The sequence below is a fragment of the Eleutherodactylus coqui genome, chromosome 3, assembly GCF_035609145.1.
Source record: "Eleutherodactylus coqui strain aEleCoq1 chromosome 3, aEleCoq1.hap1, whole genome shotgun sequence".
Taxonomy (NCBI): Eukaryota; Metazoa; Chordata; class Amphibia; order Anura; family Eleutherodactylidae; genus Eleutherodactylus; species Eleutherodactylus coqui.
Window position 1 is genome coordinate 968,290 of NC_089839.1, and position 14,672 is coordinate 982,961.

General features: G+C 51.9%; 1 protein-coding gene across 2 annotated transcripts in view; it reads right to left on the reverse strand.

Annotated features, from left to right (window-relative positions):
• Positions 1-76: 76 nt before the first annotated feature.
• INTS7 (integrator complex subunit 7) overlaps positions 77-14,672 on the reverse strand; it is a 56,012-nt gene continuing 41,416 nt past the window's right edge. Inside the window, exons 16-20 of one of the 2 annotated variants that reach the window (XM_066595039.1) lie at positions 11,871-11,939; positions 11,508-11,640; positions 7,409-7,507; positions 4,841-5,026; positions 77-456 (exon numbers count right to left, since the gene is read on the reverse strand). In XM_066595039.1, coding sequence (XP_066451136.1) covers positions 172-456; positions 4,841-5,026; positions 7,409-7,507; positions 11,508-11,640; positions 11,871-11,939 — 772 coding nt within the window. In that variant the 3' untranslated portion in view covers positions 77-171. Of the gene's footprint in view, positions 457-4,840; positions 5,027-7,408; positions 7,508-11,507; positions 11,641-11,870; positions 14,441-14,672 lie in introns of those variants that run through there. The other variant, XM_066595040.1, reaches the window with a different exon arrangement.

Genomic DNA, 14,672 nt, shown 5'->3' on the forward strand with positions numbered 1-14,672 from the left:
CATTGTGTAAGTGTTTCCACAGATCTCCACATTGTAAGCGCCTCACGCTACCTTCTACAGAACACAAACGCACAGCTGGATTATGCAAATATTTTATAGAAAAACATTTTCCTACAACTGAGAGAAAAATACTCCAATCAGCGGCACGAAACCTTCTCATCTGCTGCAATGCTAAAACCGCGAGTAGGCGTTCCGCTGCGGCTGCGCAGGCTGCTGGACCTGGGGCTGTTGCTGTAGTCGTACTTGCTGAGTGTAAGGGTCTTCCAAGGACTTGGCGAAAATGGTGGTCTTAGGGCCAGTCTTCCATAGAATGCCGTTGGAGTCCACGACAGACGCTTCCACGGTGATCTGGTGCGTTCCAAGCACAGCCAGGTTTAAGAGGAATTGGGTGCTGAAGTAATCATTGTGGGGTTCGACCTGCTGCTCTATCTCGCTCCTCGCAGCCTCCGCTGGCAACTAAACAGGAACAGAAGAGAAGAAGTGCTAACAAAATTAGTTTTAATTCATTTTCATAGTACTAACCCGCTAAAAACAATAAAATGAAGAGAACAGAAAGTCCTACAGAATTACTAAACAGTCAGATCTTATAGCGGCCGAAGGGGAGCTTAATCATTCCTAAGAATGGCAAATAAGGTGACAGACTGTCATGGCTGTATGCGATGCCCCCCCGACCATCACATCACCAGGGGGAAGGATCGAGGCGCTCACCTTGCAGCCTCCAGCCATAAACACAGCACTCACTGCTGCAGATAACCTGGGTCCACTCTGTAGCAGTCTAATTATGTTGTTCATGACACCACCCCAAACCGAGGTGCGGGTATGTGTGGCAGTCAATGTAATGGGGGCTATGAGACCAAATGTCCTTTAGCCAAGCATCTGCACATGGTTCTGACTGGCACAGGGGTGTAACAATGGTGCCATGTGTCTCTGGATGACGGGCACAGTTGGAGCTGCTGGTGCTTGTTGGACGATCAGTTGATCCCCTCTACTTGTGGTCTGTTGACCATGGCCTGAGCCCGGTCACCCACTCACCACAACACCTTCTAACAGTCTGGTCAGAATGGCCCAGGTGGTGGGCAATTAGTCGATACAACCATCCAGCTACTCGCATTCCAATAATGCGCCCCGACTCAAACATTTAATTGGGTGAAATCTCTGACTGCAACACAAGGGCATGTCTAATGGTCAACAAGCTCTATACAAGCAGACAGAAGTCCACTACACACAAGTGCATGCAGAGTTTATTATTCTTTGAGAGTGTACTTTCCTTGCTGTGAAAGTTGTTGAGCAGTATCTGCAAGTCCTTAAGGCGGAGCGCCTGACAGGACACCACACTGAAGCAGATCTCTCTCACCCGCTCCCCCCCGCAACTCACCGCTCTCCCCCGCCGGCACCCGAATCTTTAGGGACGAGCGGGCAGGTTCTTGCATAAGGCACTACTCACTCGAGTAGTTTGCCTTAGCGGGTATGCTCGCTCATCTCTAATAATGATCCTCCAGATGCCTCAGAAGGCGATGAGGAGAGGAAGAGGCCGAAAAACCAATGACTGGCCCTGAAAAAGGGGCATGCAGGAGGTGGGGCTGACTTTTGGTCCAATGGCTGCTCATGGGAAAAAAGCTTGGGATTAAGGTATCCAGTTGAGAGAATGAAGTCCTTTCGCCTAAGAGCAGGAGCTTGACCTTATACCGGGAGCCGGAAGACTCACCCAGCCACTGGCTCCTGGCCAAGGAAAGAACAGCAAACTGTCTGGGAAACACAAGATAGGAAGTCCCATCCTCGGGTGACATCTGTGGCTATAAAACAGAAGTCTCTCCCCCCGAGGGGAAGGGAAAGACAGAGCCCATCAAGTTGGGGGAGCAAGATTCACCTCAACCCCCAAGTGGTCAATGGCTGCAGACCAGGAAGCTATCCTAGTAGTGGAGACCCTGAGAAGGACAAACCCTCTCAGCCCAACGTGCAGTAAAATGTGCGCTTGGGGTGGGGCTGGAGTAAACAGTAGCAGAGGGGGCAAAGGCTAAAGAGAACCGCCTGGCTGTTGAGAATGAGGGCCATGTGTGGAACAGCGGCAGAGCGAGGGTGCTGGGAGACTTTACACCGGCTCGAAACCAAGAAAGGTGAAACTGAGAATGGGGAAGAGTATTTATTAGTGAGGATCATACCAGTGAGAGGGGAAGAATACTCCATCCAGCTAAGAGGGTAACTGGCACCTGAGGTCCAGTAGGAATCCTCTTGTGTCGGTGAAGCAGGGAGCACTTTGGCTGGAAGGTGTGAGATCAGAGGGGATCCTAAGCTGGCGGGTCACAGATGAGTTAAGGCTCTTCTGTAACACCTTTTCTTCTGGAGGCAGGGAGACCAACAGAGGTTAGAGGTTCCCCAATGCATCAGTGGGGTAACCCGGCATTCCTGCTCCAAAAAGGGGGAAAGATAATCCTAACTGAAGACATAGCCAGACCTGCAAGGCAGGAGGTCATCCACCTACTGACACCAAGCTAAAATGGCTTTAACTTAGTGGACGCAGGAGGGGTACACGCTGCTTAGTGTTGCCTCCTAGTGGCAGCTTCTATACCCATGGTCTTGTGTCCCCCAAAGCCACGGCCGAGAAATACTTTTTTTGGTACCGTTTAGTTTTGTATGGAACGGCGTAGCTGACTGCGCTTGTCACACTCTGGTTACATCAGTTAGCTCTTTTTCTTGCAGACTGACGAAGGCTAAAGCGTTAGTAAAACAACTGCGGGAAACAAGTATTTATGTGGAAGTATCCCTAGTCATGCAGCCAGTAACCTGCACTAGGACAGCTCTGCTATTTCCCCTTCCATTAACCCTTACACGACTGTAGCAATCCTGGCGAGAGTCAGTTTTATAAAATAAGAGTTGTCGGATAACAATTTGTGACAGCCGCGCCAAGACTTCACCAGTTAATACCGCGCCAAGACACGTCCCTTGGCATCAGAGCGGGGCCAGCCGGCAGCAGTGTGCTGCTTGGAGATGAAATGCTGCGTGAGGTCTTGCTCTGAGGCTTCTATAAAGGCCAGTAATCTGTGGCCTTCTGTATACATGAATGTAAAATGACTCTTCACAGCGGCGGCCCAGAGACTGAGCCACATAGAAAATCAGTATGGGAATGCTGGGGCGGGTGATGACGCTCTACGAGACAACGGTGACGCAATCCAAAAACCAGGCAAAACGAAGCCGCTGCAAAGTCACAACATTGATGAGATTTGCAACCGTCGCAAAAGTGAATGGCGGCCGTGACCGGGAATATCAGGATGAGATCCGGTCAGGACAAGAGCAATGACACCTCCCCATACAACACCTTTAGGAAACACTCCCTTGCTTCATCCAGACCCCATGTTGGTACTAAGTATTTGGCTGTTTTTATGGTGTCTAAATATGGCCCTAAAGGGGTTGTGCCAAGATAGAAAGGGGGATAGCCTTCTGATCAATAGGGGGCTGAGCACTGGAATCCCCAGCGATCCCAAGAACGGGGATCCCAAAAGGCCCACATGTGCACTGCTGCTCCAGGCATCTCAGTGGAAGCACAAGGGATTGCAGAATGCTTGAACTCTCCCAATGAAACTAATTTGTGGTGCGCCCTCCGCTATGGATATCCGATAACTCTATCCGGGTACAATCCCTTTAAGATGAAAAAAAGTCACTTAACTGGAGTCATGTTAAAGTAGCTTGAGAATCCAGTCTGTGCGAGAGACGGCTCTGAGAAAGTCATCATGACCGCAACCCGTCCCATCATGAAAACGCTCTTCTGCACTCCTATGAGAGCGTGCGCAGAATCTGCAACACAGACTGCATGGACTTCACCAGCAGACACCGTGGGAGCAGCCGATTATAAAGATACAAGCCCCGGCATCCGACCAAACAGCACCATCACTTGGTTTATAGACAGGTTCCCTTTAATGCAGCTAGCGCGTGATCCGAGACCCGCGTGTGATCCGAGACCCGCGCACGAGCCGAGACCCGCGCGCGATCCGAGACCCGCGTGTGGGACTTCTAATCTAACAGCAGCCTTTGTTCTTTGTATTGCTCTGTTAAGCATAAACCACCAGACAGCTGACTGAAATGCACCATGGGAAGTAAATGTATGTCCCTTTAAATGGTCACTGCACCAATGTGATAACTAGCAAAAGTGATGTTTTTGTGCTGAAATAACCCTGTAAAATACTGCCACTAGGGGGCTCCCTTCCTTCTAATTTACTGTCCATTGCCTGCAGTAACAGCTGGATTACAGGAAGGGAAGAAGGTGCTGTCTTATCCTGGAATCACATCTACACTGCTCAGTACTGCTGCATAATGTCCTCCAGGCTGATGTCATTCCTCTGTGTGTCCTATAAAGAGTTAGGGAGCCGAATCTGCTGACATAACAGGTACCTCCTCCCATTGGCTCAGAGAGAACTGAACAATCAGATATACAAGCGGCAGAGGGAAGACTGGTGAGAACTGCAAGTCATATAATGGCCAGATCTAGTGTTATACCTCATGTACACACGGCAGCTTATTCTGAAGAGTAAGGCTTAAAGTCTTTTCCAGAACCAAGATACCGATGAGCCTTCAGGGTTTCAGGATCAGATCAATGAGGGTCTTGGTGAGCGCCTTGGCATATGATGATATGTTCATCAGTAAGGTGGCCTAAGACTCATTCAAGAAAACAGGACTGAGCTGCAATACCGAACACAGCCACTATGAAGTGTACGTCACTGTGCCTGGTATGCAGCACTTACTTAAGCATCATAGACACTTCAGACAGCGGGAAAGTGGGGGTCCGGAGGGGCGAGATCTTGGTGACCTGAGCATACCACTAACAGCCCTGAACGCAGTTACACCTCACCTTATAGTCTTGTCCTGGTTTGCTCTGCAGTGTGGAGGAGACGCTGAGGCACACAGACTGGATCTTACGGAACAGTCCTGGTTTAGAGCCGTGCTGAACCACCCCTTCCACCTTCAGCGCCATCTGCTGGTTGCTCTGCACAGCTATTGGCTCGGTAGGATTGCGTGGCGATGGAGACAGAGCCAGCTAATCCGAAATAAAGAAGAGAAGGCGGTTAGTGGGTGACCGGCGTGTACACATCATAACGTAGTGGGTGACCGGCGTGTACACATCATAACGTAGTGGGTGACCGGCGTGTACACATCATAACGTAGTGGGTGACCGGCGTGTACACATCATAACGTAGTGGGTGACCGGCGTGTACACATCATAACGTAGTGGGTGACCGGCGTGTACACATCATAACGTAGTGGGTGACCGGCGTGTACACATCATAACGTAGTGGGTGACCGGCGTGTACACATCATAACGTCATGGATAGCTGCCGCTACACACAAAAGGGGCACGGACAACCAGTAGATGCAGTCAAGCCGTAAGGCCCTTTTACACGGGCCGATTATCGCCTTCTGCGCTCCCGCAGGGTTTTGAGCAATAGGCGTCCCTTGTAAATGCTTGCGGAGTCGGGATGAGAGGTGTTCAGCCATTGGCTGGAGGAGAGCGGCGCTCTGATTGGTCGTTATGGGCGACACGGGCGCTCTCACAGGGAGAGGTTTTTGAAAAATGAAGTCAATTGTGCTCAGAATGCCAACTCCCCTGACCAAAGTTTAAACACCCAGAGAAGGTGCCGAGGGGTCAGGTAAGGAAGCGGTCAGACACTTAAAGGGGCAGTCTGGCAAAAAAAATTTAATTGGAATCTGCTCATGTGTTATATTTGCCCCACCCCATCCCCTGCCAGCTCCTCGTCTGATGGTCCGCCGTAGCTCCAGCGATGCCGCCCCAACGTGACCGCTGCACCCAACGGCCAGCTGTACGCACCGCCTAATGTAATTGGCTGCAGCCGTCACCCTGTACTGGAAGCAGTGAGCGACGGGACCGCTGCGGGGGATGGGGCGAGTGCAGGACAACAATGTTTATATACCATGCAGTGCAAATTTCAATTTCATGTTTCTCCCCCCCTCCCCCCCCATAAGCTGCTCCTGCCATCTGACCGTGGCCGTCCTACAGCATCTCCTGATGGCTGTCCTAAAGGTGGCCAGGCAGGTTACATTGCCGTCTGCTAAATGCAATCTGCTCCGACCCCCCTGTGCACACTGGCGGTCCGACATGTTCTTCCCCGAGAGCAGAAAGATCAGGCATGTTGTAAGCCATCTGTCCGATCCCCACTACGGAGGTGCACTGGGAGACCCCCATACACAATGGAAGGGGAGCCAAACTGGCATTAACCTACCGTGTATGGCAGCTTAAAGGGGAGGTCCAGCAGGTTTTTTTTTGAGATTATGGGGAATTCTGTAAAATAAAAACCCCGGACGAGAGTCTTACCACCTTTCATTCCCCACTGCCATGTGCCGCCTAAGCATTGGAGCGCTGCGGTCAATCACTGGCTTTAGCGGCATAAACACAAGGCGTGGGATTAGGCGCAGCGGTCACATGCTTAGAAGGAACATGACTGCTAGGAGGCGCGGAGAGCTGACAGGAGGCAGAAGGGGCGAAAGAGTAAACCCCTTTAACATGGACGGAGCTACACTCAAACAGGTGTTACTTAGGGGTATTGGGTCAGAGCAGTAACGGGGGTCCCTCTGCAGGGCGCTGACCATTAGGAGCAGGATTGGCAGCATTTATGTCCGGCTATTTTATTAAAGGGGTTGTCCAGTTGTTAACTATTGTGGCCTACTTTCAGAACAGATCAATAGTAGATCGGTGCGCTTCTGCTGCCCAGGAAACTCCACCAATCGACTGCTCACTGGGTTAGTGCAGGAGGCAGACAGCTCTGTTCTCTCTGTAGTGGCCAGGCTTGATATTGCAGGCCAAATTCCCATTCCTTCCAATGAGACCTACAATACCAAGCTTGGCCACTGCAGAGAGAATGCAGCCGTTTGCTTCCTTGGTGCAGGAGCGCATTGCCCCAGTGAACAGCTGATTGGTTGGGGCCCCTAGTAATGGACCCCCGCCGATCTACTACTGATGATAGGTCACAATAGTTCACAACTGGACAACCCCTTTAACAAAGTAGCAAAGGAAGAAAACTGAATCAATGATTTGTCCCCACTGAGAAGCCGCGGCGGAAGGAATCGTCATTTCCCACATTACGGCTTGTAGGTTCATTCGTCTCTCGCCTTTACAAAGCGACGGCCGATTTGACAGGCGAACCGCGAGGTGATCTCTAACAGCTCTCGGGCGCACAACGCGCTTACAGATGGAATGACAGTAATCATCTCAGGCGACCCTCTCCCCCTCCCCCAGCGGCCCTCTTCCCCTCCCCCACATCCAGCGACCCTTCCCTCCCCCGCTCCCTACATCCAGCACCGAGTGGAAAAGGATTTTGGTTCTCCCAAATATAAAGAACGCGGCTGTGAAATGCGAGCGGCTCATTTACATAGAATGGTCACGTACCTGCTGCAGAGGACTTACCTTTATACTCGTAGATTGGAGCTTCTGGAAGAAATACCTCTGAAACGAGAGCGGCACCTTTAGGAGGCTGATAACTGCATTACACAAGCACGAGGTATGCTGGAGGACAAGGGAAGATAAATTATATCATTTGGATGTCCAACTTACTGCAGCCTCTGAGGGATTCAGAAAAACACGGCCACTTGCAGAAACAGCGCCACTCTTATCCATGGGCGTGTCTGGTATTGCAGAAACCGCAGGAGCGCTGAGCCGGGTGCAGACTGATAAACCAACAGACGGACGGCTGCAGGCGCTACACTCGTCAATCAGTGGACAGCAAGGAACAGCTGACTAACAGCACCACGGACAGCTCAACTGCAATACCCCTCACAACCCACAAGAGGCGCTGTTTCTGCGGGTAAAACGTTCAGGAGCCAATCAGAGAGCAGGGTTTTATTCTACAACAATAGCGCCAAACTCGTCCACGGCCATCTTTGTGGTATTGTAACAACTCCATTCACTTAAATGCGGCTGAGGTGCAATACCAGGCACGACCAGTGGGGGGTGCTACATATTCAATACTCAGTTCTCAGACGTGTCTGGCAGCGGCTCACCGTCCGCAGTAACAAAGATCAGACATCTTGAATCTCGCTGATACCGCCACGGTCATTAGTCCAACGACCTTCGCTAGTGGGCACGGGCGCCGCAGCTCCTGGCTATTTCCTACGGATGCAGGGAGAGGGACTCGCCTCGTGGTTTGGAAGCAAATGTGCATAAAAGACGCACGCAGAGCGATGAGCCTTTAGCGCCAAAACACACCGCAAGAGCAGAAAAGGCGCAGGTTTAACGAGCGTGACAAGTCCGATCTTCGTGGAAATCTATCGCCGTGTGAATAAAGCCTTCTGCTCGGAGGCCGCGGTCTGCAGCTTACCCCTAGGGGGCACAACATCCTGCGCCAATGATGCACTCCAGTGCAGGACGGTAATACGAGCGGCCAGGGCTGTGAGCATCGCACCTTGTTTCTGCCTCCTGTTAGCGTGACGCACGGTGACATCGGGGCGGGAAGGGGTTAATCCTCTCCTGTAGCGATAGTGCGCTATAACAATTCATACTGCCAGCTTAAAGTGTATGACAGCAGAAGGAGGGGGCTGCGTCCCCCACACGATGAGACCGCATGAGGTCACAGCGCTCCGCGAATCCACAACTCCGTGGAGCCCGCTTTACACACGGTCATGTGACGCAGCGATATTCCGCCGCGGGGGACCACTGACTTGTAGAGAAGAACAATGGTCTCATCATGCGCCCCTAGACCTCCTCTGATGCCCCATGATCCTATCTGCCTTGGCAGCAGCTGCCTGACACTGGGTGCTCCAGCTAAGCTTCCAGTTATAAACCCCCCAGGTCCTTCTCCATGTGGGGGTCCGCAGTAGTTCCCTGTGTAATGGTGACATGGATTTCCTGCCCGGGTGCAGAACCCCCCAACTTATACACATCCATATGGACCCACATTCTGGCCTCGTGTTAATAAGTACTTTACATGGTTTTGTATCAGCAGCAAATATTAACCCTTTCCAATCCACTGTCTGCCGTCTGAAGAGATTCTGATTGAAGGCTGTACAGCTCCGATATCGGAAGACGTCCGGCAGGGTATTCTTACTGTATATTACTGGCCACTCCAGCATGTCACATACCGCAGTACTGGCTCTAGCCAGCAGATGGCGCAATTGTATAATGGCAGAAAGAGAAAAACCCCTAGGAAACCGTTAATCCAAAATTGGATTGCAAACGGTTAATATTTTACTGTGTAATCCTTCTACCAGGTCATTAATAATTATTACTAACAAGAATAGAGCCCAATACTGCCCCCAGTGGTACCCCACTAGTAACGGTGACCCCTCCAGTACTGCCCCCAGTGGTACCCCACTAGTAATGGTGACCCCTCCAATACTGCCCCCAGTGGTACCCCACTAGTAACGGTGACCCCTCCAGTACTGCCCCCAGTGGTACCCCACTAGTAATGGTGACCCCTCCAATACTGCCCCCTGTGGTACCCCACTAGTAACGGTGACCCCTCCAGTACTGCCCCCTGTGGTACCCCACCAGTAACGGTGACCCCTCCAGTACTGCCCCCTGTGGTACCCCACCTGTAACGGTGACCCCTCCAGTACTGCCCCCAGTGGTACCCCACTAGTAACGGTGACCCCTCCAATACTGCCCCCTGTGGTACCCCACTAGTAACGGTGACCCCTCCAATACTGCCCCCTGTGGTACCCCACTAGTAACGGTGACCCCTCCAGTACTGCCCCCTGTGGTACCCCACTAGTAACGGTGACCCCTCCAGTACTGCCCCCTGTGGTACCCCACTAGTAATGGTGACCCCTCCAATACAGCCCCCTGTGGTACCCCACTAGTAACGGTGACCCCTCCAGTACTGCCCCCTGTGGTACCCCACTAGTAATGGTGACCCCTCCAATACAGCCCCCTGTGCTACCCCACTAGTAACGGTGACCCCTCCAGTACTGCCCCCTGTGGTACCCCACTTGTAACGGTGACCCCTCTAGTACTGCCCCCTGTGGTACCCCACCAGTAACGGTGACCCCTCCAATACTGCCCCCTGTGGTATCCCACCAGTAACGGTGACCCCTCCAGTACTGCCCCCAGTGGTACCCCACTAGTAATGGTGACCCCTCCAATACTGCCCCCTGTGGTACCCCGCTAGTAACGGTGACCCCTCCAGTACTGCCCCCAGTGGTACCCCACTAGTAATGGTGACCCCTCCAGTACTGCCCCCTGTGGTACCCCACTAGTAATGGTGACCCCTCCAATACTGCCCCCTGTGGTACCCCACCAGTAACGGTGACCCCTCCAGTACTGCCCCCAGTGGTACCCCACTAGTAACGGTGACCCCTCCAGTATAGAGGTATACAGGTTCTGCATGGTATCCTGCCACAAATCGCTCCACATCTGCTGTAACAACCTCCAGATCATGTAAACTCGTCGGCTGTGGAAGTTGGCGTCCCAGATGGTCCCATACATGTCCTATTGGTGATAAATCCGGTGACCGGGCACGGAGGTGTGACAATGTTGTGGGGGCTCCTGTGACCCCCTTGTGTGTGCGGCCGAGCATTATCCTTCTGGAGGAACACATGTGGCTGCAGGAGGTCCTGAACATATCGCTGAGCGGTCATTGTCCCTCGTACCACTACTAATGCAGACGATGTTTCCCCTGACCATCACACTAACAGGGGGCAGAACTCACCCCGAGGTCTCCTACAACGTTCATTCTTTCTGAAATGCTGTTCCCTCACCATCCAAGTCTTCCTTGCGGACAGTGCAGACTCCATCCTCCAATGGCTGCCCAGGCAGGGGTGTGTGACCCCATCCACCAGCGTGTCCAACACTCTGTGCTACTTTCCTTCCTGGTGCAGAGCGTTGGAGGCACGTCACCCGCTCGTCTATCAGCAGTGTCTGTGGGGAGGCTGCGTTGGCTGCAAGGAACACTTGGATGGTGATTGACCAAAAAAACAAAAACATACAGCAGCGAAAAACCACTGAACACAATACATTAGGACGTTGGGAAAAAAAGATTAATGTGTAGTTATTTTTCACCCCGGTGCGGGTGGGGCGTGTCCTCTGCCGGCGGCTGGGAGGGGTCTGCAGGGGAGATCAGCTGGTATTATAGCAGATATTGGTATCGATTGCAGAGGAAGTCCAGGCCAAAATCATTGTGGATTCTGATGCGGTTTCTGACCCGGCCTTCGCCCTGGAGTTCTAGCGCTGCACTGCAATGAATTCCGCTACGGCAGTGTGCCCACCTCCAGTCCTCAGGGACCGCCAACAGGTCATGTTTTCAGGATATCCTCTCTGTTGCACAGGTGATGTCATTATCATCCGTGCCTCAGACATTGCCACAGGGGGTCTTACCATAGGATATCCTGAAAACATGACCTGTTGGGGGCGCTGAGGACTGGAGTTGGGGACGCCTGCAGATTTGAAGAGGGGCGGTCCGACTCCTCGGCTGTGAGCGACGGGCTGTTACATCGTACGCTACATTACTGAGGAATTACGGCACCAAACCCGCAATGTGTGAAGTCATTCACAAGGACCTCTAACGTCTTACCAGGTGAGAGACCGGCGGATGCTTCCTGCCCAAGAGCTCCACCTCTTCCAGGACCTGGTTGAAGACGGACATCGTCCTGCGCTCATACTCACTGTCCGCTTGTAAAGAGCCGCTGAACCCGCTTTCCTGAAAACTAGAAGCAGGCGAAAGGAAAAAGAAAGATCAAAGCACAAGACACTCTGGGATTCTGAGGAATCAAAGGGGGAGCAGGACCCAAACGAGGAGCCCCTCTATTCACCAGAGAAGAGAGAACCTTCAAAGAGCAGCATTTACTGCAATGTACAGATGGCGATCAGGGGGTCTATCGACATAGAAGAGGCCGACCCAAAGCCCTTCATACCCAACGTAAGAGGGTCTTCTCACCTGAACGAGTCCGGATCCAGGATCAGAGCTTCGATAGTGTGTGAGATCAGGAGGCAGCTCTGCTGCTGTCTGGGGAAGGCTTAGCGTTACGGCAAATAATTGGACTCTATAGATGGTGCGTATAGATAGAGAGGAGGGAATAGGTTATTGCTGACAAGTGCTAGACACTAGACTGACGGAGATGGAAGGGTCCTCTGGGGTCATCGGGTGCAACCCCCTACTCAGTGCAGGGTCACTAAATCATCCCAGATGTCTGTCCGGCCTCTAAAGGAGAACTCACCACTTCCCGTGGCAACCTGTTCCACTCATTGATCCCCTCACTGTCTAATATCTAATCTGTGTCTCCTCCCTCTCAGTTTCATCCCATTGCTTCTAGTCTTTCCTTGTACAGATGAGAATAGGGATGCAACAGGTGGTACAATCCACCCGTTGTAAAGAGCGCCAATCAATAAAGCACATCAATCGCCTCTGATTTACATACAGCAGAGGATCGCCAATATGGAGGCGACCATTAATGTAAATATGATGGTTTGTCGTCACAGAGCTGTCACTGGTCGGCTACATGTCTCCGTGGGGAGAAGTAAAGCTGACAAGCGAGAGTCTCTCTGTTGGTATAAGACACAGTCAGCTGACAAAATACCAGCGGTTGGCTGTTCAAGGCCATGTTTACACGGCTCGATGATCAGACGAACACTCTTAAAGGGGATGTCCCGGACTCTACTACAGATGACCTGTCCTCAGGGTAGCTCATCAATACTTGATAGGCAGGGTTCTACTGCTCAGGGGTCCCCACTGATCGGCTAACCTTTGGGCCCGCTGTCAGTCCAGTAGAGCAGGACCACCCACTTTGGGATCGGAGCTGGATGTGTAATAAAAGGCATCACTACCATAGAAATTTAGGGGAGTAATGCCTCCCTATTAAAACTTCTGGCTCTAACCTCAAAGCTGCACACACAATGGGCCTGAGCATCAGCTGATCAGTGGGTGACCCGAGTAGCGGACCCCCACTGATAAGGGTCCGGATTAGAGTTGAGCAAACGTACTCTGTCGAGCTTGATGCTCGTTCCGAGTATTAGCGTACTCAATGGTGCTCGTTACTCGAACGAGCATCACGCCGTGTTCGACCCTGCTCCAGTTTTTGGCTCCTACCCGCTGTGACGTTCCTGTTTTGGCCCCTCCCGGCTGCAGCGCGCCAATGGCAAATTTTTTGGGAGAGGAGGAGGGGAGGGAGGGGGAGGGGAGGGAGAGAGAGAACGAGAACCAAGAAAAAAAAAAAAACTCGGGACCCGACGTCCCACATACAAAAATGCTCGAGTCTCCCATTGTAGTCAATGGGGTCCGTTACTCGAGTAGAGCGCTTGAATTTTCCGAAAAGCTCGACTCGAATAACGCGGACCCGAGCGTTTGGGCGCTCGCTCATCTCTAGTCCTGATGCATCCCTGCTCTATTAACGGTGTCATATACTTCCTGCTCCCAAAATGCGGCAGTTTGTAGTCATGTGACTGCTGAGGTCACTGCGAGATGCAGGGCAGTAACATCCCGTGAACATATGACATATCCTCCCACTATATAAGGCACTTGTCAGGCCCCACATGGAATACTGCGCACAGTTCTGGTCACCGGGGCTCAGGAAGGATGTTACAGTGCTGGAGGGGGTACAAAGAAGGGCAACTAAACTAATACATGGAATGAAGGGACTGGAATACCCAGAGAGGCACCAAAACTGGGATTATTCACCCCGGAAAACAGACGGCTAAGGGGGCGACCAAATAACTCTGTATAAATACATGAGGGGACGATACAAGGATCTCTGCCAGGATCTGTTTATACCCAGGACTGCGACGGGAACAAGAGGGCATCCGCTACGTCTAGAGGAAAGCAGGTTTCATCACCAACATAGAAGGGGGTTCTTTACTGTAAGAGCAGTGAGACTGTGGAACTCTCTGCCTGAGGACGTGGTGATGGCAGGATCCATAGAGGAGGTTAAGAGGGACTGGATGTCTATTTATGATATTACAGGATATGGACATTAGGTGACCAGCGGGTTGGTGATCCGGGGATTACAGACAGGTAGGAACTATCAGAGGTTGGTCCAGGGATTAGTCTGACTGCCATTATGGAGTCAGGAAGGAAATTTTCGCCCACCAAATGGGCTAACTGGCTTCTGCCTCATTGGGGGTTTTTTTGCCTTCCTCTTGACCAACAAGGGGGGTGGAGACAGGCTGAACTGGATGGGCATTCTCTTTTTTCGGCATAGCATAGTATGTTATTATGGGCCAGAACACTGTAGTCCTGCCCATGTTTACGGAAAGTCACTACTTACGTCCCCGTTTTAGGGTTGATCCTTTCTGCACTCGACCTCTGCAGCGATGGGATCACTCCTTGTTAAAGCACCGCCATCGGCGGACTCGGGCTACTGCTCGTCCTGTCATCCGGCTGCTACAACTGAGCATGCTCGCTCTTCTCTCCCTCCACAGCAACTGCACCTTACCTCTTACAAGGGCCATCTCAGCTGACACGGCACAAGCAGGACCACCGAGAGCCGAACTTGACAGTCGTTTGGGATGATGCTGAAAAGGGTGTATTGGACTGATTGAGATGCTTGCTCTAGTGCACCAAGAGTAAGAGAATAGTTGTGCTTTCACAAACCATATGTCTTTACTGGTTCCTTAGGCAGGAACTTTGGACTGTTTGCAAGCAGGTTCTCTGACCACAACCTGGGGGAGGAGCTACACACAGAGCTCTGCCTGCACAGTCAATTTGCATAGATGAGTAAACAAATCCGTCCCCCATATCCAGCAC